This window comes from Microcaecilia unicolor, chromosome 2 (assembly GCF_901765095.1).
Source record: "Microcaecilia unicolor chromosome 2, aMicUni1.1, whole genome shotgun sequence".
NCBI lineage: Eukaryota > Metazoa > Chordata > Amphibia > Gymnophiona > Siphonopidae > Microcaecilia > Microcaecilia unicolor.
The window spans coordinates 544,605,027-544,630,094 of record NC_044032.1 but is presented as its reverse complement, the minus strand read 5'-3'; the positions used below and the strand labels follow the sequence as shown (position 1 = coordinate 544,630,094).

The 25,068-nt window shown below is 43.7% G+C and overlaps 1 protein-coding gene across 1 annotated transcript in view; it reads left to right on the top strand.

The window, feature by feature from the left end:
- The window catches only part of ATP8A1 (ATPase phospholipid transporting 8A1), a 649,985-nt gene that overhangs the window by 425,046 nt on the left and 199,871 nt on the right, over nt 1–25,068 (top strand). The window contains 1 exon segment of the mRNA XM_030191344.1: nt 13,249–13,387. Coding sequence (XP_030047204.1) covers nt 13,249–13,387 — 139 coding nt within the window.

Genomic DNA, 25,068 nt, shown 5'->3' with positions numbered 1-25,068 from the left:
TTTCTCCCAGCCCTCGTTCTCAAATGTGATATGCCAGCTCGCAGCAATAATATCCACTCATGGGCTCAAGCCCCAATCTTTCCAGGATCCAGTGGCTAAAAATGTGGTAGAGGTCTGCATCCTTCACGCTCTCCGATAATCCCACAATTTGCAGGTTTTTTCCGGCAGCTTCTATTTTCCTTCTCCTCAATCTGCTTCATGAGGGTTTTAGAGGTCACCTTCAGCTCTGCTACTTGGTGTGTCAGCTGGGCCTCTCTGTTTTCTTGTTCTGAGACTCGATGCTCAACCTCAGTCGGGCGCTGGCCATGTATGTCATAATACTCTTTCAGCTCCTCCACCGCAGATTGTAATTTAGTCAATCAATCCTCCAATGCTGCAGCCACTGAGCGGGATATCTTCTACACCCAGTCCCCTGCCGGGACAGTGAACATTGCTGAAGAGTCCTACTACTACTACTTATCATTTCTATAGCACTACTAGATGTACGCAGCGCTGTACACTAGATCATGAAGAGACAGTCCCTGCTCGACAGAGCTTACAGTCTAATTAGTACAGACAAACAGGACAAACAAGAGATAAGGGAATATTAAAGTGAGGGTGCTAAAATATGGGTTCTGAGCAAGTGAATAAGGATAAGGAGTTAAAAGCAGCATCAAAAAGGTGGGCTTTTAGCTTAGATTTGAAGACGGCCAGAGATGGAGCTTGACGTACCGGCTCAGGAAGTCTATTCCAGGCATATGGTGCAGCAAGATAAAAGAAACAGAGTCTGGAGTTAGCAGTGGAGGAGAAGGGTGCAGATAAGAGATTTACCCAGTGAACGGAGTTCCTGGGGAGAAATATAGGGAGAGATGAGAGTGGAGAGGTACTGAGGAGCTGCAGAGTGAATGCACTTCTAGGTCAGTAAGAGGAGTTTGAACTGTATGCGGAAACGGATAGGAAGCCAGTGAAGTGACTTGAGGAGAGGGCTAATATGAGCATAATGACACTGGCGGAATATTAGTTGTGTAGCAGAATTTTGAACAGATTGAAGAGGAGAGAGATGACTAAGTGGGAGACCAGTGAGAATGAAGTTGCAATAGTCTAAGCGAGAGGTGATAAGATTGTTGGATGAGGGTTCTGGTAGTGTGCTCAGAAAGGAAAGGGCAAATTTTGGAGATATAGAGCAAGAAACGACAGGTTTTAGCAGTCTGCTGAATATGTGCAGAAAAGGAGAGGGAAGAGTCGAAGATGACCCCAAGGTTACGAGCTGATGAGACAGGAAGGATGAAAGTGTTACCCACAGAAATAGAGAATGGGGGAGGAGGAGAGGTTGGTTTAGGGGGAAAGATATGAAGCTCAGTCTTGGTCATGTTTAGTTTCAGATGGCGCTGAGACATCCAGGCAGCAATGTCAGACAGGCAGGCTGCCACCATTTTAGAGGGGCTGCTTCCTGCCTTGTCACGAGGTACTTTTGTGGTTTTTGGTGGCATCCTGTGTTATCCCACTCCCGGATTCTGCTCTTCAGCTGATAAGGTGCCAATCTGTTCCTGGCACGATTGATGTCAAAAGAAAAGCTTATCTCCTGCATGTGTCACTGATATGTATGATTTTATATTGGGGAATACTGGAGCCTCATCGCTGCACGTCCTTCTAAGTTAGATGTATCACGTGACCCCCACACACAGACACACACTCTCTCTCGCTCTGTGTTCTTATCAGGAATGGTGTTTCACCCTAGTGGTAGCCTTATAGTTCTACTGCTAGAGAGCAGGTGGCAGCAGAACCACCAGTGGCTACACATAACTATCCATCAAATTATCCCAACTGACTCTGTACCACGCATCTGGTTCCCATCATATATCTGCTCTTGGTCCCTCAGCTATATGATAAGCCGTATTGTAGAAAATCTTTAGCATCATATCTGTGTTAGTTGAATGTTCTAATGCATACTTATTAGGTATATCATTAGTATTATGCTAATATTGTATGATATCTCTGGTATTTGAATTCCAGTGCTGTTAAGTGTGTACATTTTTATACTGTTTCACGGTAGTTCTATTAGGTTTCAATTTACTTATTTCAAGTTTACTTCATTTATTGTATTTGTTTATTCTTGGTTATTTTACTATTAAGCTGTTGACAAAATTATAAGTTTTATGTTAAACTGTACCTACGATACACTGCATTGGCTAAAACTCTTCATAAAGGCATGTAATAAATCCCAATAAATAAATGATGGCAAGTCAGACTCCCAGGTAAGAACTGTGGGGAGTCAAGTGGGTAGTGAGAAAGGTAGGTCAAAGGGGGCCCTGTTTATGTGGTAGAGGCAGGGAATTTCTGCTAGTGGCTGAGATTTTGATTGGGGTTTGGGAAAGTTGATTGGGGACGGTCAGGTCTTGTCACTAGCTTATGTCAGAGATTGGATTGTGTATGATGGAGGATTCCAATAGGGTGGGAAAATTTAAATAGTATGGGTGAGCTGCACCACTATGGCATGGTGAGGTATTTATTTGAGAACTGGGCTTGCACCATATTACATGTGGTGACAGATAGCATGTGTGCTCCTGTGCTATCTAGCACTGCATGTAATGTGCCTCTGCTTTAACTTGCCTTGTAGATGAAGACCATGACCCCTGTATTTACCATACAGCCTTTTTGCACTTAACTGCACATTAATGTTTATGTTAAACATATGGTAAATGCAATGTTTATCATACTGTAAAAGGACCCCTTAGGATCCTCATTTGGCTTGGAAGTAACTACAATGACTGCTTCTGCAAAATGACGTTCATAATCTACCACCTCTGTTCAATGGTTGAATAAGAGGTTCATTTTCAAAGTACATAGACTTACAAAGTTGCATATGGGGCTCGTTTTCGAAAGAGAAAAACATCTAGTGGCATAAAGCAGCATTTGGATGTTTTTCTCAACAAAACGTCCAAATAAGTATTTTTAAAACCCATTTCCAGATGTTTTTCTTTGCTGTTTGTCTACAGTGCATCCATATCTCAAGGTAGCATGTCAGGGGGTATATAAGGGTGGGATTTGGGAATTCCTAAGACATGGACTTTTTTCTGCCATAATGGAATAAAACAAAAACATCCAGGACTAAAACTAAGACTTTTTTGAGCTAGACTATAACAACTAAGCCACAAAGTGCCCTAAATGACCAGATTACTACTGGAGGAAAAAAGAAATGATCCCCCCTTACTCCACCTTTCCCAACCCCCAAAGATGTGAAAGAAACAGCACATACCAACCTTTAGGACAGCCTCAGATGTTATGGCCAGACCTATTAGAGCAGCATGTAGGTCCCTGGAGTTAACCTAGTGGTTGTCAGACTTGTGAGTCCTTATGCCGAGTAGCACCTGGAGAATTCCTGGTCCTGACTCGGTGGTTGGGCAACCCTGATACTTCACCAGCGATGACCGCCGTTCCCCAGAGGTTGAGCCCCTAGGTGTGGGCAGCCAGCAGGGTTTCAAAGAGCAGGGGCCGAGTGGAATAGGTGCTGAGAGGCAGAGAAGAACTGGATTCTGGATCTAACAGGAGCCCAGAGGGCAATCGGCAGGCAGCAGGCACAGAGAGTAGTCAGGAACACGCTGGGTCAAAAGGCAGGCAGCAGGCACAGAGAGTAGTCAGGAACACGCTGGGACAAAAAGGCAGGCAGCAGGCACAGAGAGTAGTCAGGAACACCCTGGGTCAAAAGGCAGGCAGCAGGCACAGAGAGGCAGGCAGCAGGCACAGAGAGTAGTCAGGGTCAAAAGGCAAGCAGCAGGCACAGATAGTAGTCAGGAACATGCTAGGTCCAAAGGCAGGCAGACAGGGCAAGTACACACAGCGGAGTAAGCAAGACCTACCATAGCAGAAGCATGGAGCCCAGGAGGAGATCAGCTGATAAAGTGCTGGTGTCTGACTGCAGGGTGAAGGGGCGCTACCATAGGATAGAGAGCAGGAGGAGGGAAAGTCCGGGAGGCCAATAGGAGAGGAGAAAGGGAAGACAAAAAGGAGAGGAAGACACTGAAAGGCCGGGCGAGGGGAAAAGAGGTGGGAGGTGGAGCCAAGGAAACGGACTGCCGGGGCCTCCAATCCCCCGCGGGACAGGAGACGGGGCAGAGAATCCAGGAGCGAGCCAGGAGCCAGTCAACGCGAGAGACACCATGGTGCAAAAGCGCCAAATAAGCGCAAGCCCTAGGAACTGGCAGCATGTGCTGTGCCTGTCAAGAGTGCAAGGTGACGGAACCCCACGCTGCCTGAGGACACCGGGTGCGTTGAGGTAGGGGACATGGCAGTGGTTGATTCAGTGCACTGTGGAGAAAGAGACGTTGGCCCATAATCCACTCTTTTACACTTGTGGTGAAAAGTGTCAGCTTCCCCCAAAATCTACTATATCCACATATAGGTGACACCTTTAGCCATAAGGGTTATTGTAGTGATGTATAGTTGGGTACATGAGGTGTTTTGTGGGTTTTGGAGGGCTCTACATAATATATATGGGGGTAAGGGTGAGATGTGTACCACGGAGCTTTTTTATGAGGTCCACTGCAGTGCCTCCTAGGATGCCCCACTGCTCTACTGGGATGTCTGTGTGGCAATTCTACTAAGAATTCTGGCTCCTCCTCCATTCCAGCGGCTTGGTTATGTGCGTTTTTCACTTGTACTTTTTTTTCCCCAAAAATGGACCAAAAAGATAAATGCACAGAGCACAAAAACATCTAGCAAGTGACCGTTTTCAAAAACGTTTGAAAAAAGACTTTTTACTGTTTTGCAAATCGCTATATTAGCTATTCAGATTCTGGAAATTTTGAGCAAAACATCAAAAGCCGGACTTGGATGTTGTATCGAAAATTCCCCTCTATGTAACTTTGTAAGTCTGTGTGCTTTGAAAATAAGCAGCTAAGTGTGGTAAAACTAGGATGCTAATTCTTTATTTAAAAGATGGTAAAACTGAATGGTATACTGTCAGGACTTGATCCATTAAAACAGCATATTGTTGGTATTTGTATGTTCATTCTTTTTTTTTTCTTTAAATAATTTGCTACCAATTTACTACTCTTGTTACTTTTGCATAATTGCAAGCCTTCTGTAGATAAATCTCATGACCTTCGTGTGTACTTACAAGTATATTATATTTTCAATTGGTACAAATGGTTAAGCAAATACCTATTAGTAAGCATATGTTGATGCTTCATTTGTTGTTCTAATGCTGATAATTGAGAATTATGTTCTTTATTTTTATAGCTTGCTATAGAAAGTCTCCAAAGAGATGATGTAAAAGCTTCCCATAGTGTAAATGTGTTAACATCTTCAATAGCATTTATTTGAAGAATTAAAAAAAAAAACAGTAAAAGCACCTGCAAAGTATAGATTCATCAGATAATAATGGTCTGTGTGGAACAATTGATGTTAGGTATTTAGCATAAGTGAGATTTGGAGCATGGTCTGACACAATGATGGAATGTATTGTACTATTTAATTCAAATTTCATTGGTGTATCTAATATGATCTATTCAGGAGTAACCGTGATGAAGATCAGAAAAGCAAGTGTATTCCTTATTATCTGGATGTTGGAGTCTCCCAAGATTCTACTTAGTGGCACTGAGATATAAGAAAGGTTAAGATGTTGACTGATTTAAAAGAATGCCTCTGAACTCTCAATTGTTGGTCTAACTATGGGTCTAAATACAATAAATAAGCTTGCACCCTGACCAGTAGGGAAGTATCTTACATACATTTTCAGAAAACAGACAGATGTGAATACATTTTTGGATTATAAGAGCTGTCACAGCAAGTCATTGAAGAATAACCTCCCATGTAGTCAATTTTTGCTACTCAAGAGATTATGCTCAGACGTCATCACCTTAGAGAAAAGGTCTGAAGAGATTTTTGGCAAAAAACTATCCAGTGAAATGTATTAATGGTTGCTATAGAAGAACCCTACTTATACCTACTATCTGCAAGTGGGAGGACAGTATTGTACTTACTCTCCCATTTGTACATCTTTCAATGACCCGGTGCGCTCTTCACTACTGGCTATGAAGATGGATGCACATCACCACTACCTCTTGGACATTACAGATGTGGTGGATGTTCAGTCTATGAGGTCCTTAGGCAGTGCAAATCTTATGTGGACCCACAATCGGGGGAAGAGTTTGCATTAAGATTGTTCTCCAATTGCCAAAGTACTGGAGTTATCTATGCAGGCATCTGCCTGTGCAGACTTGTATACTGACAAAACCATAAGACGGTTTAACAAAAGATTGAACATAAAAGTGCAATTAAATGCAGAGCTGTAGAAAAACCTCTTAGTGGTTCTTTTACCAAGCTGCAGGAAAAAGGACCCTGCACTAGCAGCTAAGGCCATTATTCCACAGCCACTAACCCGCCCACCCACCCCACCCCCCAAAAAATGGCCACGCTGTGAGATAACTCTTACCGTGTGGCTATGCAGCAAGGAGCCCTTATCGCCACCCATTGACGTGGCAATAAGGGCTCCCGTACTAACTCGCCAGTAACTGGTCTGCACGTGGCGATGCTTGATTACCGCTGGGTTATCGCTGCGCAAGCCATTTCCGGGGGTTTTTCTTTTTCCCCCGGAAATGGTGTGCGCTTGGGGTAGGACTACTGCTGACAGCCACGTTGGGCCGCAGTAGTCCTGGAAGAACAAGCGGTAAGCCCGCATTGGTCTTACTGCCGCTTTGCAAAAGGGCCCCTCAGTATCCAGGCATCACTCTTTTGATTACAAGTTCCTGGTTCTAGTCAAACCCCAGCTACACTAAAGAGTTGGAAGTTTAGATGATATGCTTATAAGAATTGATACAAAGGTTAATTTTTAGACTTCATACTGTATATCCATGGGGTCTTGCTCAGGAAATGGACTTATCTGTTTTTGTGTGATATGTTTTCTAAATAGGTTCCGTTTTCTAGTCAGCTAGTTTTATGAATAACTTTTAACATATTTATTCATTTGTTCCTGTTTTTGGTCAGTTTTCAAATGCCACCCTCACTGCTCTTATGATGTTTATGATTTATCTTTTACTGCAGCATTTTAGCTGTGCCTGTTTTCATTTTAACCAGTAGACAGAACTCTACTATAATAATATGAACACCTTAGAAACCAATTTCAACAACCTCAGTGGTACCACTCCAGTAGCACATAAAATCATTGCTACCTAAGATTTATGTACTAGATCATCATTGATTCTAAACACTAGCAAAAGGTTTCAGTACAAAAACGTAATCAGCCATGAAAGTTAACTCGCAGTCAGTCCTGAACTTTCACTTCAGTGCAAACAGCATCATATGAATCTTCACCATGTTGGGAATAAGGTGGGAGAAGAGAGCTGATACTGGGAACGGTATTGGGAAAAGAAGACCAATGCTTGGGTTAGATGGGAAATTGGATTGGGTTGGATTGAATTTATTGATTTTGTATACTGATTCATACAGAAGTGTTAAAGCAGTTTGCAATAAAATACAAATATAAATTAGCATACAAAATAAATAAATTTGAAATAAAAATAAAATACAAAGGAAAATGTAAGTCAGTATAGAAGAAAAATATACTGCATAAAAAAATCGTATAATTAAAAATCTGAAAATAGAATAAATTCTCTTAAATTAAAACATTTTTGAAAGTGCCAGTTTTTCCATAACTTGTGAAAACAGATATAAGGAACACTCCAAAGCTCTTGATAGCATAGGGTGTAAGTGTAGATGGAACATATACACAGATAAGAATTAGATTAAGAAAAAATAAGACTCAACTAACATAATATTCTTCTTACAGGAATTTGTAATGCTTTTTTTTACTATGTAAGCTGCATTGAACCTGCTGTGTGTGGGAAAGCGTGGGGTACAAATGTAATAAATAAATAAAGACAAATTGCATATGGCATCAGAAAAGATGTACTGAAAATGATCTCAACCAGAGTAGGAGTGGATAAGTGGCTAACATATTGTGTATTTTCATCCTGTGGATTCCTACTCAAAAGTGCACTTGAAAGTGGTGATGCGTTCTCACTTGATCTACAGTGATTTATTCCCACTTGATCTACAATGATGTGAAAAAGTTTCCCTATCTTGGCTTTGTAAAACTTAAAAAAAAAAAGCCTCATTTGGCAAGGGGGCATGGTTTGGGTCTAGGGTGGGCCTAAAAAATAAACATATACTTTCATTTCAGAATGCACATCTATAAATGAAGAGATTGATATTGGGATTTACACCTGATACCCTGGATGTCTGTGTTTCAAGAAAGAGTTTCTATTGAGCAACACTCCACTGAAGAGACTAGGGGAGATTGCACTCTTAATCCCCAGTGGTTTATGATGTATCCCACCCCCCCTCCAAAAAGAAAGAGAATATGAACAGAAACTAGCTGCAGAGGCTAATACTCAAAGTAACAACTTTTTCAGGTACATCAACATTTTCAGGTACATCAGAAGCAGAAGTCCTGTGAGGGAATCCGTGGGACCTTTAGATCACAAAGGAGCAAAAGTGGAGCTCAGGGAGGACAAAGGCCATAGCGGAGAAGCTGAATGAATTCTTTACTTTTGTCTTTATGGAAGAAGATGTAAGACATCTGCCTGTATCGGAAGTAGTTTTCAAGGGTGATGATGCGGAGGAACTGAAAGAAATCTCAGTGAACCTGGAAGATGTACTGAACCAAATTGACAATTTAAAGGGTAGTAAATCACCTAGACTGCATGGCATTCATCCAAGGGTACTCAAAGAACTCAAGCATGAACTTGCTTGATCTGCTGTTAGTAATATGCAACCTCATAAGAGACTCCTGAGAAAATTAAAGAGTTGTGGGATAGGAGGCAAGGTTCTGATGTGGATTAGGAATTGGTTGTTGGACAGAAAACAGAGGATAGGGTTAAATGGTCATTTCTGTTAATGGAGGAGGGTGAACAGTGGAGTGCCGCAGGGATCTGTACGGGGACCGGTACTATTTAACATATTTATAAATGATATGGAAATTGGAACGATGAGTGAGGTGATCAAATTTGCAGATGATACAAAACTATTCAAGGTTGTTAAAACATGTATGGACTGTGAAGTATTGCAGGAAGACCTTAGGAAATTGGAAGACTGGTAATCCAAATGGCAGATGAAATTTCATGTGGACAAATGCAAGGTGATGCACATTGGAAAGAATAATCCAAATCATAGTTACCTGATGCTAGGGTTGGGGATCAGCGCTCAAGAAAAAGATCTGGGTGTCATTGTAGATAATAGGCTGAATGTTTTAGCTCCATGTGTGGCGGTGGCGGCCAAAAAAGCAAACAGGATGCTAGGAATTATTAGGAAAGGGATGGTGAATAAAACCGAAAATACTATAATGCCTTTGTATCGCTCCATGGTTCGTCCGCACCATGAGTATTGCATTCAGTTCTGGTAGCCGTATCTCAAAAAAGATACAGCAGAATTAGAAAAGGTTCCAAGAAGAGCAACCAAAATGATAATGGGGATGGAACTCCTCTCATATGAGGAAGGCTAAAGAGGTTTAAGGCTCTTTAGCTTGGAAAAGAGATGGCTGAAGAGAGATAAGACTGAGGTCTGCAAAATCCTGAGTGGTATAGAACGAGAAGATGTAAATCGATTTTTTTACTCTTTCCAAAAGTACAAAAACTTTTAAAACAAATGGGAGGAAATATTTTTTCAATCAAAGAATAGTTAAGCTCTGGAACCCTTTGCCAGAGGATGTGGTAACAGCGGTTATTGTATCTGGGTTTATAAAATGTTTGGACAAATTCCTGGAGGAAATGTCCATTGTCTGCTATTGAGACAGACATGGGAAGCAACTACTTGCCCTGGGATTTGTAATATGGACTGTTGCCACAATTTGTGTTTGTACCAGGTACTTGTGACCTGGCTTGGCCACTGTTTGGAAAACAGGATACTGGGCTAGATGGACCACTGGTCTGACCCAGTATGGCTACTGTTATGTTCTCCCCCCTCCCCCCCCCCCCCCCCCCCCCCGAAAGCAAAACTGTCACGAGATGATGCACTCTGTGCCAGATTTGGGGAAAATGTTTTGGCTAGCATAAATAGTTAGGCACTGTTTTACAAAGCCGCACTAATGTCTGCCGGTGCGATAATGTTGACACAGCCCATTCGCTTTAAATGGACTGTGTTGGCATTGCCACGCGGCATCCGCTAGCGCAGCTTTGTAAAAGGGGGGTTTATGTTGCTATTCCAAACCTTAAACGTTTATGTGCCCATTTTGACCTGTTGATATTTTAGATTTTTATTTTTCTAAAATAGATGCTCCTGCCACACATGACTGGTACATTAATGTCCATGTGTCCTGTTCTAAAATACCAGTGAAAAATGATTCATCCCAACCTGGACATCACTTCCAGTTTGTACATCATTTCTACAATGTCTTTCTGTATATGTACACTGCTGTCTATATTTGGCATTCTTTAAACAAATTATAATGAAATAATATAAAGGTAATATAATATGAGTCTTACATACCGTAATCACCCAGCAATGTTGGTTCGTTGCAGATTACAAATCTCGAAACCATTAGTACAGCACTAGGATTTATTTTATTTATTTATTTGTTACATTTGTATCCCACATTTTCCCACCTGTTTGCAGGCTCATTGTGGCTTACATAGTACCGTAGAGGTGATTGCCAGTACCGGTTTGAACAAATACATAGTGAGGTTGTGATAGAGTAAAGTTCATGTGTGACAAACACATTGGGAATCGTAAGGAGGAAGAGTTAAGTTATGTCCAGTTCTAGCTTTGGTTTTGTTATATCGCAGGGTTCAGGCATTTAAGTTGGATTGTTAGGATGTGCCTTTTTGAACAAGTTAGTTTTTAGTAGTTTCTGGAAGTTTAGGTGGTCATTTGTTGTTTTCAAGGCGCTTAGTAATGCGTCCCATAGTTGTGTGCTTATATAGGAGAAACTGGATGCCTAGGTTGATTTGTATTTGAGGCCTTTGCAGCTTGGGTGATGGAGGTTTAGGTATGTTCTTGTTGATCTAAAAGTGTTTCTGGATGGTAGGTCTATGAGGTCTGTCATGTATCCCGGGGCTTCTCCGTAGATGATTTTGTGAACCAGGGTGCAGATTTTGAATGCAATATGTTCTTTGATTGGGAGCCAGTGCAGTTTTTCTCGTAGTGGTTTGGTGCTTTTGAATCTCGTTTTCCCAAATATAAGCCTGGCTGCTGTGTTTTGAGCTGTTTGGAGTTTCTTTATGATTTGTTCTTTGCATCCCACATAAATTCCATTTCAGTAGTCCAAATGGCTTAGTACCATGATTTGTACCAAGTTATGAAATATTTCCCTCGGGGGAAAAAGGTTTCACTTGTTTGAGCTTCCACATCAAGCAGAACATTTTCTTTGTTGTAGCTTTTACTTGGCTCTCTAGTGTGAAGTTTCGGTCGAATGTAACTCCGAGAATTTTCAAGCTGTCTGAGACAGGGAGGGTGTTCTCTGGAATGGTTATGTTGGTGGGTTTGTTCGTGTTGTATTGGGATGAGAGGACGAGACTGTGTGTTTTTTCTGTGTTACGTTTTAGTTGAAATGCATTTGCCCATGAGGTAATGGTGTTCAGGCTGCGTTTGATTTCTTTGGTGATTTCTGAAAGATCATGTTTGTAAGGGATGTAGATTGTGACATCGTCTGCGTGTATAAAAGGGTTAAGGCCTTGATTCGATAAGGACTTGGCTAATGGGATCATCATTAGGTTGAAGAGGAGCGGTGATAGTGGTGATCCTTGAGGTACTCCACAGTCTGCTTTCCATGGTGATGATATGTTCAAATTTGATTTCACTTGATATGTTCTGGTAGTGAGGAAACCCTTGATCCAGCTAAGTACACTTCCACTAATCCCAAAGTATTCTAGAATGCTTAGTAGTATGTAGGATAGACATTTGAACCTTAAAAATGGAATTACTTAAGAAACTTCTTAGAATAAAATATTTTGGCACATCTAAAATTCCTTCTCCAATTGCATATATGTTCCAAGACACTGAATTTAAAGATCTTTTTTTAGTGAAATAAAACTTAAGAGGTAAAGGATAAAGGTGTGTGGGGGGGGGGGGGGGTGTTGGGGTTGACGGGATTTAATAATATGGTCCTTGTGGATGGTTATGGATGATATAAGCCTTATTTCCTGTGTTGATTATGTGTTGCTTCTTTTCTCTGTTCACAATAATGTGATGTTCATATAATATTTGTATTTTTATCTTCTTTTGAATTATTTTCAAAAGGGCAAAAAGGAACATAGTAAAATCTGAGGTACTTTGTGTAGCTCTTGGAAGTATATTTGCTTAGAATGTAGAAATTGCGTGTAATTAAAAAGAACAGCAGCAGAAGAGTGAGGGACTTCAGGAGTACAGCACATGCAATCCATATGCACCTGCAGGCCTAAAACATAACAACAAATCCACTTGTGGTGACTGTGCTCTTAATATGAATGCTATTTAGAAGCTGCAACAAATGTCTACAGCTAATATAACCAATACAGTTCAGAAACAGCGTTGTAGGATTTGCAGTACTTTATATGCAGTTTGCTATTGTAAATACTTGTGTAATTTCTCATATGAAGCTTTAGTACAGTTGAATATACTTCCTTATTTGTAGGGTTGTGTTTCTTAGTGATTATTTTATAGTCCTTGTAGTCTGGGAGAGGCCTCTTGCTTCTAGCAGTACTGACTGACTTCCGCTTCAAGGGATTTTAGATGGAAACAAGCGTCTTTTTTTTTCCTGAACAAAATTGTTATGCTGCCTATAGCAATAGAGGAGCTTTGTCATGCTTCAGGGGTTACAATACAACAAACGCAGATAACCAAAAGAACTTCTTATTATATTAACGGCTGGATATTCAAAAGCACTTATCCATATAGCGGTAACCACTATGGAGATAAGTGTTATTTCCATTCATATTCTGAAGCACTATCCAAATAGTGCTGCTGAATATTCTTTTATACTGCCTTTATACTGGCTCTATCCTTATAGTGTTGGGGTAGAATGAGGGAAGAGCACCGGGGCATTCTTCTTAACTATGGATAGTTAATGATTTTATCTGCATAACTATAGAGAGAGCAGCTGTATATTGCCAACTATTTGTAGAGCTAGTAATGGTCATGGCTCTTTATATACATTCAACACGAGGCAGCAATGATGAATATACAGTATAGATTTAAATGCCGCAGTTGACATTTTAAAAAATGTGCTGATTACGGCATTTGAATATTGACCCCCAAGAGTGAATTCTAACCAAAATTATGTAATAATCTCTCTTCCAGAATCTCCAGCTACTTGGAGCAACAGCCATAGAAGATAAGCTGCAAGACAATGTGCCTGAAACAATAGAAACCTTAATGAAAGCAGATATTAGAATTTGGATCCTAACGGGGGATAAACAGGAAACTGCTATAAATATTGGTAATGTAGTCACATGTTTTTTTTCCCCTAGATCATTTTTATAGGCATGACATTTTAAAGAAGGCAGTGTATACTTTATGCTAACTGTACATTTATCTACTGCTTCTTCATTTTCTCCGAGGACAAACAGTCTGCTTGTTCTCACATGTGGGTCGACGTCCGCATCGGCCCAGGAACCAGCATTTTGCAAGCAAAATATACAAAAGGTTTTGACAGAGTCTTCTGGCGCACATGCATGAACTGATTTCCCACCCATTATGTGAGCGCGTTTCCTCAGTTGTTTTTTCTCCGCATTGAGTTGTGGTGTTTTCTTTCTCTGCTCCTCTCTGGCTCTGGAAAGAGTCTTTGTTTTTTCGATTTTTCTTCTTTTTCTTTTATTATCGGTTAAAAAAAAAAAAGAGAGTACCTTTACTATCTTTAGTTTTTTCTCCTTTTTTAAAGTTTCCTTTCTTCTTCGACGCGGCCAGCTTTTCCCCCTTATTTTTGTGCCTTTTTCTTTTAACAGGCAGAATCGCGTCTTTTGATTTTGCTGAAGCCATTTTTCCTTCCATGTCATCGAAGACTCCCAGCGGCTTCAAACGTTGTACTCGGTGCAACTGGACCATCTCAGGTACCGATACCCACGCCTGGTGTATCCAGTGCATTGGGCCCGATCATAGCCCAACCGCTTGTAGTCTGTGTCTTTGTATGAAGAAACGGACCCATGCGTCTTGAGAAGCCCAATGAGAAAAGCTTTTTGGGGCTTGTTCCGGTCCTTCGACATTGACATCGACATCGGTACCGAGGTCAGCGGCATCGACATCAAGGGAAGCATCGACATCGGGAGCGGAGGTAATGGCTGCTGAAAGACCAACTCGTGCTGGGAGCAGTGAAGCATCAAGTGGGTCTCCACCTGCCTCGAGGCCTCCTGTTATGCAGGGCCCCCGGGACCGACCTTCGTCGGCCCCAGCCCCAAGGAGGCGTGAGGATTCCACGTCCTCGGTACCGAGGACTCTCGATGACGGGCATCGAGCGAAGGCGAAGAAGCACCGTCATCATTCTCCTTCGACACACGGTGCCGGGAGCTCCAGGGCGTCGAGGGAATTGGCAACCGAGAAGCGTCGACGCCGAGAGGATCACTCCCCCTCTATACAGGAGGTGCAGATGCGTCGATCTTCTGGCAGCCTGGTACCTGCTCCTGAGCCTCGACAGATTCTGCCACCGGCTCCTTTACCGACCCCGCAGCCTTATCCGATGGCGGCTCTCGACGAGCGCATCATGGCCCTGCTTCCAGAGCTTCTGGAAGGATTGCTGTGCCAGTCTGCTTTGGTGTTGGGGGTGCTTGTGCCTTCCGTACCGTCTGCTGCAGCGGCATCTGGCCCTTCACCTGTGGTGAGGTCCCTGACCTGCCACCCAGGTCGATTCCTCTTCAACGTCGGTGGAGGAAGCTTCACTGCAGTCCAGGCGGGCATCGACTTCTCGGCACCGCCATCGAGGACGTTGTTCCTCGGCATCGAGGCAGGCTTAGTGTCGGACTGCTCTGAGGGATGTCTTGTCTGATACTGAAGATGAGCGTTCGTGGGAGGAAGAAGAAGATCCCAGGTACTTCTCTTCTGACGAGTTCTATGGGATTCCCTCTGAACCTTCCCCTCCATCAGAAAGGAGACTTTCTCCACCGGAGAGTCTATCTTTTACCTCCTTTGTCAGGGAAATGGCTGCGGCTATTCCCTTCCCTATGGAGGTTGAGGATGAGCCCAGGGCTGAGATGCTCGAGGTCCTGGATTATCCTTCTCCACCTAGAGAGGCTGCAACGACTCCTTTGCATAACGTACTGAAGGAAGTCCTTATGCGAAACTGGTCGTTCCTTCTGTCTCATCCCGTGATCCCGAAAAAAAAGCTGAATCTCAGTATCAGATCCACGGTGAACCTAGTCCATTGTGGTGGACTCTGCCCTCAAAAGATCCAAGAGCACTAGGGACTATGTCTCGGCGCCCCCAGGCAGAGAATCTAGAACCTTGGACTCTTTGGGGAGGAAGATGTATCAGGCCGCTATGCTCGCTGCCAAGATCCAGACATACCAGCTCATCACGAGCGTCCACTTGCGGAACTCGGTAAGTCAACTGTCTAGCTTGGTTGATGCACTGCCTCCGGAGCAGGCTGAGCCTTTTCGCCAGGTGGTCAGGCAGCAGAAGGCGTGTCAAATTCCTGGCCAGTGGTACGTTCGACACTTTTTATGTAGCATCCAGGATCGCTGCCCAAGGTATAGTGATGCGCAGACTCTCATGGCTGCCTGTCTCTGACCTGGATCATTCGGTCCAGCAGCGGATGGCGGATGTTCCTTGCTGGGGGGATAACCTTTTTGGTGAGAAAGTAGAGGATCTAATTGACCAGATCAAGAAGCACAATGATGCTATGGATTCTCTCTCCCGCCGGACGTCTTCTGCTACTACCTCCTCATCTAGGAGGTTTTTTGGAGGGAAGAGGAGTGCTCCCTATTCTTATGCTAGGTGTAGGTACACTCCTGCTTCTCGCCAGCCTCCCAGGCTCAGTCCCAGCACTCTCGTTCTCATCAACAGCATGCGTCTAAGGCCACTGCGGCTCCCCAGCAAAAGCAAGGGACCGGCTTTTGACTGGCTCCAGTTCAGCATAGCCTCAGTAAACGTGTCCTTACCGGACAACTTGCCGGTTGGGGGGAGGTTAATGTTTTTTCACCAAAGGTGGCCTCTTATAACCTCTGACTGGTGGGTTCTTCAAATTGTCTGGTTAGGATACACCCTCAGTCTGGAATACAAGCCTCCAAATTGCCCACCGGGAGCTCAGTCCTATAACTCCCAGCACAAGCAGCTACTTCCAGAGGAACTTTCTGCCCTTCTACAGGTCCAAGCGGTCGAACCCGTTCTACCAGGGAAAGAAGGGCTTGGATTCTATTCCAGGTACTTCCTTGTGCAAAAGAAAACAGGGGGGATGCGTCCCATCCTAGACCTAAGGTCCCTGAACAAATTTCTTATCCGAGAAAAGTTCAGGATTGTTTCCCTAGGCACCCTTTTTCCCATGATTCAGGAAAACGATTGGCTATGCTCTCTAGAGTTAAAGGGTGCTTAAACACACATCTCGATACTTCCAGCGCACAGGAGGTATCTTCGATTTCGGCTGGGAACACATCACTTTCAGTACTGTGTACTGCCTTTTAGCCTGGCGTCTGTGCCCAGGGTGTTTACGAAATGCCTAGCTGTAGTCACAGGGTCGCTACGCAGACTGGGAGTGCATGTGTTTCCTTATCTCGACAATTGGCTGGTGAAGAGCACCTCGAAGGCGGGTGCTCTGGAGTCCATGCGAATGACTATTCAGGTGCTGGAGCTATTGGGGTTCGTCATAAATTATCCCACGTCCCATCTCACCCCAGTCCAAAAATTGGAATTCATTGGAGCTCTGCTGAACACTCAGACAGCTCGAGCTTATCTCCCCGAGGCAAGGGCGGACAACCTTCTGTCCCTGGTGTCCATGGTTCAAGCGTCTCAGCAGGTCATGGCTCGGCAGATGTTGAGACTTCTGGGGCACATGGCCTCCATAGTTCATGTAACACCCATGGCACGTCTACATATGAGATCAGCTCAATGGACCCTAGCTTCCCAGTGCTTTCAAGTTGCAGGGGATCTGGACGATGTAATCCAACTATCCACCGACTTTCGGAATTCTCTTCAGTGGTGGACGATTCGATCCACATTGACCATTGGGCGACTATTCCAAGTTCCTCAGCCATGAAAAGTGCTGATGATGGATGCATCTCTCCTGGGGTGGGGAGCTCATGTAGATGGGCTCCACACTCAGGGAGCCTGGTCCTTTTTGTGTCCAACTGAGTAATCTTAATTCAGACAGACAGTCAGGCTGCCATGTTTTACACCAACAAGCAGGGGGGGGCACTGGATCTCGCCCTCTGTTTCAGGAAGCCATCCAGATGTGGCTTTGGGCTCGCCGTCATGGCTTGTTCTCCAAGCCACTTATCTAGCAGGTGTAAACAAGAGGCTGGCCGACAGGTTGAGCAGGATAATGCAATCTCACGAGTGGTCACTGAACATGGGCGTAGTCTGCAGGATCTTCTGAGTGTGGGGCACCCCTTCAGTGGATCCTTTTGCCACTCAGATCACAAGGGTCCGTCAGTTCTGTTCCAGGCTTCAGACTCACGACAGACTAGCGTCAGATGCCTTTCTCCTACATTGGGGGGCAGGCCTTCTGTATGTGTATCCTCCCATACCTCTAGTAGGGAAGAGCTTGCTGAAACTCAATCAAGACTGTGGAACCATGATCCTGATTGCACCCTTCTGACCGCATCAGATTTGGTTCCCTATTCTTCTGGAGTTATCCTCTGAAGAACTGTGGAGATTGGAGTGTTTTCCAACCCTCATCACTCAGAACGAGGGGTCACTTCTACATCCCAACCTTCAGTCTCTGGCTCTCAAGGCCTGGATGTTGAGAGCTTAGAATTTGCCTCCTTGGGTCTTCCAGAGGGTGTCTCCCGAGTCTTGCATGCTTCCAGAAGAGATTCCAAGAAGAGGTGTTACTCTTTCAAATGGATAAGGTTTGCCGTCTGGTGTGACAGCAAGGCCCTAGATCCTCTTTCTTGTCTTACACAGACCCTGCTTGAATACCTTCTACACTTGTCAGAGTCTGGTCTCTAGACCAACTTCGTAAGAGTTCACCTTAGTGCGATTAGTGCTTTTCATCGCAGTGTAGAGGGTAAGCCTATCTCTGGACAGCCTTTAGTTGTTAGCTTCATGAGAGGTTTGCTTTTGTCAAAGCCCCCTGTCAATCCTCCACCAGTGTCATGGGATCTCAACGTCATTCTCACCCAGCTGATGAAAGCTCCTTTTGAGCCACTGAATTCCTGCCATCTGAAGTACTTGACCTGGAATGTCATTTTCTTGGTGGCTGTTACTTCAGCTCATAGGGTCAGTGAGCTTCAGGCCTTGGTAGTACATGCACCTTATATCAAGTTTCATCACAATAGAGTAGTCCTCCACACACACCCTAAGTTCCTGCCAAAGGTGGTGTCGGAGTTCCATTTAAACCAATCAGTTTTCTTGCCAACATTCTTTCCTCGTCCTCATACCTGCCCTGGCGAAAGCAGTTTGCATACTTTGGACTGCAAGAGAACATTGGCCTTTTACGTGAAGCGGACAAAGCCCTTCAGACAGTCTTGCCCAGTTGTTTGTTTCTTTCGATCCCAACAGGAGGGGTGTCGCCATCGGAAAACGCACAATCTCCAATTGGCTAGCAGATTGCATTTCCTTCACTTATGTCCAAGCTGGGCTGACTCTAGAGGGCCATGTCACGGCTCATAATGTTAGAGCCATGGCTGCATCAGTGGCCCACATAGTCATCCTCTATTGAAGAGATTTTCAAGGCTGCAACGTGGTTATCAGTCCACACATTCATATCTCACTACTTCCTTCAGCAGGATACCCGATGCAACAGTCGGTTTGGGCAATCAGTGCTGCAGAATCTGTTTGGGGGTTTAGAATCCAACTCGACCCCCCTAGACCCATTTTTGTTCTGTTCCAGGCTGCACTCCCAGTTGTTTTTATGGTTTCATGTCAATCTATGTTATGTCCTCGCCGTTGCAAGGCCTAATTGACCAATGTTCATTGTTTTGAGTGAGCCTGGTTGCTAGGGATACCCCACATGTGAGAACAAGCAGCCTGCTTGTCCTCGGAGAAAGTGAAGATACTTACCTGTAGAAGGTATTTTCTGAGGAAAGCAGGCTGATTGTTCTCACAAACCCGCCCACCTCCCCTTTGGAGTTATTTGCTTCTTTTTATGCTTTTTGATTTAAGTGAGGAAATGCGCTCATGCGACAGGCGGGAAATTAGTCCTTGTATGCGCTGCACGCGTGCCAGAAGACTGTAGCAAAATTTTTTTTAATATGTTGCTTACAAATGCCGATTCCTGGGCTGACGCAGACATCTACCTACATTGGAGATCAATCAGCCTGCTGTCCTCGGAGAATACCTGCTACAGGTAAGTATCTTCGCTTTATCTACAGATTGCATGCAGAAAAGTTTACTTTATCTCTCTTTTATTAAATCTCGTTGACTCTTCTATGAGGCTCCCTTCTGCCTTGTTGCATGTTCAAGCAAATGATGCATAATGCAGCCAGCAAGATGGACCTTTTTCATTGTTGGATGCATGATCCCCTTTTTATTCTTTCCTATATAAAATGTTGTTGGAAATAAATTATACATAAAGGCTTGAGAATATGTGTCTGTCTGGAAGCAAAGGGGTCATATTAACATGGAGAAAAAATGGGTAACAAGACCATATTGGATTTGAGATTCTAGGGAAATAAACTCCCCAAAAACTGGCCCAATGCATTTCTGAGGGAGAAGCAGTGTCAGGTCCTATAATGTTGAAATGATCACACACACCGCACCACACCACCTATTACAGTGAGGCATTGTTTTCCGAGACTGTACTTGTTCTCTAAGGGCCATCAAGTAAACACATGCCACATACAGCCTTTCACCAACTGGTAGAAAATTGTACATGTAGTTTGTGGCATAAAGAACTAGATAGCCTCCATCTTGTTGCTGAACTGCAGTCTATATCTTTATATTGTAGAGTTCTTTAAAGTTGCTTGGGCAATTAAGATTGCTTAGTCAAATGACTAAAACGGTATAGGGCTTGCACCAAAAGATGTATGAGAAGAGATTGGAAGACCTGAATATGTATACCCTAGAGGAAAAGATGGATAGAGGATATTTGATACAGACGTGTAAATACTTAAAGGTACTAATAATAGAAAAAATCTTTAGCAGAGAAGGGGAAATGGTAAAACTAGAGGACATGAATTGAAGTTGCGAGGTGGAAGTCTTAGGAGTAATGTCAGTAAATTCTTTTTCATGGAGAGGGTGGTTTTTGCCTATAATGCCCTCTCGAGGGAGATAGTAGAGACGAAATGGTGCTGGAATTCAAAAAGACATGGGATAAACACAGTTGATCCCTAATTTAGAAACTGGATGGCATAAAAAACAAAACTTAAATGACTGCATGTGTGTGATGTCAAGTGGTGCTTAGATGGCGACTCCGGGTATGAAGCACTAAGGCCAGTGCTGGGAAGACTTATGGTCTGTGTCCCATCTATGGCAAGACAGTTTAGCATGGGCTGGAGAGAACTTTGACAGCAACGCTAATAGTTGGAATGTAAGGACAGTGCTGGGGGGGACTTCTACGATGTATGTCCCAGAAATGGCAAAGAGAGACTAGGGTCCAGGGTCATTTTTTAACCATGAATTGATGATGAGTGTGAATGTTTGGCAGACTGGATGGACCATTCAGTTCTTTTTTGCCATCAGATATCTTACTGTATAATGTAAATGCCTTTTGACCTCACATTGGCAATTTTTCCTTCCACATCAAGTGGCTTTAGGAGCTATATTCGATGCAATAGGACCATTTCAGGCACAGACTCCCATAACTGGTGTGTTCAATGCTGGGGTCCAGAGCATTGGGACATACATTGTGGTCTCTGAGCATGCAGATGAGGACACTTAAAAGGCCGCAGAGTCCAGTGTGAAAAAACGTTTTGGTTTCGTATCGAGCATGGCAGATGCTCAGTGTGGAACGTGCATCAACATCAGGTGCACCAACACAACATTGAGAATGTCCCAACAGCAGATTCGGTACTGCAACTGTTTAAGGACTCTGTCCTTTTTGTCCTCTGTCCTACAATGTAAAATAAACTAAGAAACATTGGCATTGTTCTCCCTCCAAGCACTCTACCAACACCTCTCGTATATTGACATCCTCAGTGCACAGGATGCATCCATGCCTCATTGACTGCTGTCCTTCTCTCCAACTTCTATCTCATCAAGAACCTTCTTGGTTCACAATCTCCTATGTCTGCACAGGCTATAACACAGTCTGCCTCCACACTGCTATCCCAGCTAGTACCAACACCTATCTACGGGAGAAAATCCGGGCTATGCTCACAGGGCTACTGCATACACAGTCTATTCAGGCTTACAGGGTACTTGTGCCAGCTTCAGCCCAGCCCGTAGATACATCGGAGAGACAGTCACTAGCTTGGTGTCGACCGTCGTGGGCACCACGAACCTGACAATGCAAGCATCAACATTAGCAGAGGAGCTTTCTCCAGCATCGGAGACTCATCTGCCTCAATGCACTTAGATGCAGAGCCGATGCTTGAATTGACACTCTTCCACGTACTTCCCAAGAGCAGTACTTTGAAGAGTGAAACTCAGACCTTTCCTGGGAGACCTCAGCTGAGGAGTACTTATGACATTCCATCTGGCCTGAGAGACGACATAAGTCTTCTCTAGAAAGTATATTTTTTCCTGGCTTTGTCTGTGAGATGGCCCAAGCTATTCCTTTCAAATTAGAGACAGAAGAAGAATTTCATTCAGAAATCTTTGAGGTTCTAGATTGACTGTCCTCCTAGAGAGGGAAGCATTGTTTCACTTAATTACAATTAAAAAGAATATTCTGATCAAAAACTGGGAAACTCCACTAAAAGTGGAAGTTGCCCTAAAGAAAACTGATACAATCTACAAGATACAGAAGTGTACTGGGTTTTGATGAAACACAGTTACCCCCATCATTCCTTAGTGGCGCAGGTTGCTTTGAAGCATACTTGCAGTGCGAGATCTCATTCTTCTACTTCTCCAGGTAGAGAAGCTAAAACATTAGACCAGTTTTTTCCAAACCTGGTCCTGTAGGCACCCCAGTCAGTCAGGTTTTCAGGATATAAAAAATGAGTATTCATGAGAGTGATTTGCTTGAAGTGGATATCCTGAAAACCTGACTGTCTGGGATGCCTACAGGACTAGGTTTTGGAAACACTGCATTAGACTCTTTTGGCAGAAGAATATTTTGAGCCTCAATTCTAACCAACCACATATTAGGTTATCAACTTTATTCCACAATTTACTTGGTCTCTAATGAGTTCTCTCTCATTTGCATTCTTCCTTCTTCCTGAAAAGATTGAGTTCCTCAAGGTTCACTGGAAACTTCTAGATTGTTGTAAATATTTGGCAAGACAGGCCTTTGATGCCTTTAATGTCTCTTCTTTCATTTCCGCCCTGGGAATAGCAATGCAACGTCTTTCCTGAATCAGAGTTTCCAACCTTGAATCTGCTGTCCAGGAGCGTCTAGCGGATATCCCTTGTTTTGAAGACAACTTGTTTGATGACAAAGCTGAAGAAGTGATTGGCCTAATTAAAAACATACAGATACTATTAAAACTCTATCCAAGCGACAGACTTCTACTGCCTCTTCTTGATTATTTGCGGGAGGATTTCAACATTCAACTTACTATACATCTAAGTGTTACTGTGCTCCCACACCACCTCCACCTCAAAGGTCTATGCCCCAACACTCACATCCACAGCAGCAGCGAGGATAGAAATCACAGACCCCTTCTCAGTCTAAAGAACCCAGTTTTTGATTCTTTCCTAGAGAGCATTGCCACTGTTCAGTTGTCTGCACCAAGCAACCTACTGGTAGGAGGCACACATCCTCTTTCAACAGAGGTGGCCACGCATAACCTCCAGCTGTTGGGTACTGCATATTATACCACACGATTATGCTCTGTGCTAGTAATAAAGATCTCTGGACCTTCCCCAAGAGAGTGTCATTTCAACTCCTTCCAGAAGATTACAACTTCAAGAAGAGCTCTCTGCCCTCCTCTGGTAGAATGCAATATAACCAGTTCCTCTGCCAGAGAGGGGTCAAGGGTTTTACTCCAAATACTTTCTCATACCAAAAAAGATGGGGGCAGTACATCCAATTCTCGACCTACAAGATCTAAATACATTTTTACTCAAAAGAAAAATTTTGCATGGTTTCTCTGGGATCACTTCTTCCCATGATCCAACTCAGATTGGCTTTGCTCTTTAGTTGTGAAGGAGGTATCTACTGCACACAGAAAGTCCTTGTGCTTCCACTGTGGGATTCTGTATTATCAATACAAAGTTTTGGCTTGGCCTCTTGAGTCTTCACAAAATGCCTCATAGCAACACTCCACAAGTGGGGCATATACGTCTTTCCTTACCTCGATAACTAGTTAATCAAGGCAGCCTCCCATGAGTCGGAACAAATCTCAATTCAGTTTGTCATACGGCTCCTATCACTCCTAGGTTTTGTGGATAACTACCCCACATCACATCTTCAACCAGTTCAGAACTTACAGTTCATCACGGCTCTCCTGGACACTACTCAAGGATGAGCCTTCCTTCCTCAGCTGAGAACAGACATCATATTGCATCTCTCCTCTCAGGTTTCCAGATCCACCCAGATATCTGAACATAAGAATATTAATATTAGGTCAGACCAGAGGTCCATCTAGCCCAGTATCCTGTTTCCAACAGTGGGCAATCCAGGTCACAAGTATCTGGCAGAAACCCAAATAGTAGCAACATTTCATGCTACCAATCCCAGGGCAAACAATGGCTTTCTCATGTCTGTCTGGTCATCAGATGGTCCACCTACTTGGTCACATGGCTTCAACAGTCCATGTAACTCAGAATTTCTCAGTGGACCCTCACCTCTAAGTGGGTCCCAAGCCATGGGATTGCTCTCAGCTCTTATTCGAGTTACTCCACCGCTATGCCACTCTGTACAGTGGTGGATGGTTTTCCAGAATCTCACCCAGGGACTTCTGTTTCAGCCCCTCCCACATCACAAAGTCTTCACCACAAATGCCTCTATGGTGGCTTGGAGTGCTCACCTTGATGGTCTTTACACACAGGGTTTTTGGTCCAAACAGATAATACTTATTCATACAGACAGCCAAGTTGAGATATATTACCTGAACAAACAAGGAGGAACCCATTCTTACCACCTTTGTTAGCAGGTAATTCAGGTATGGACTTAGGCAGCTTCTCAAAAAATCTTTGGAGTGGAGGAGTAGCCTAGTGGTTAGTGCAGTGGACTTTGATCCTAGGGACCTGGGTTTGATTCCCACTGGAGCGCCCTGTGACCCTGGACAAATCACTTAACCCTCCATCACCCCAGGTACATGTATATAGTACGTAAACCGCTTTCATTTTAACCACAGAAAGACAGTATATCAAGTCCCATTCCCTTTCTCTTTCCCTTTATAAGAGCTGTTTATCTAGCTGGCAGACGGATCACTGTGGCAGACAATTTGAGCAGGGTCCTTTAACCTCACAAATGGTCCCTAAGTATGCCTGTAAAGTCAAATATTCCAGTAGTGGGGAACCCCAGTGATAGACCTCTTCACTTCTCCCCAGAACGGCAAGTGTCCTTGCTTTGTTCCAGAATCTATGCTCCCAACCGAGTAGCCCCAGATGCCTTTCTATTCCATTGGGGAACAGATCTTCTGTACTCCTTTCCCTCACTGCTACTTATCGGGAAAACTCTTCTCAAACTACATTGAGACCATGATTCTAATCACTCCCCACTGGCCACATCAAATTTGGTTCCTCCTTCTCCTAGCGTTATCGTCCAGGGAACCATTGAGGTTAGATCCTTTTCCAACCCTAATAACACAGAACCAAGGGGTCCCTCCTCTATCCAGACCCTCACTTTCTGGCCCTGATGGCTTGGTTCTTGGTGACAGTGTTGCATTCCTTAAACCTTCCAGACAGAGTCTTTAGGATATTCCTAGCCTTTAGGAAACCTTCTATACAGAATCTTAGCATTTCAAGTGGAGAAGATTTTCCCGC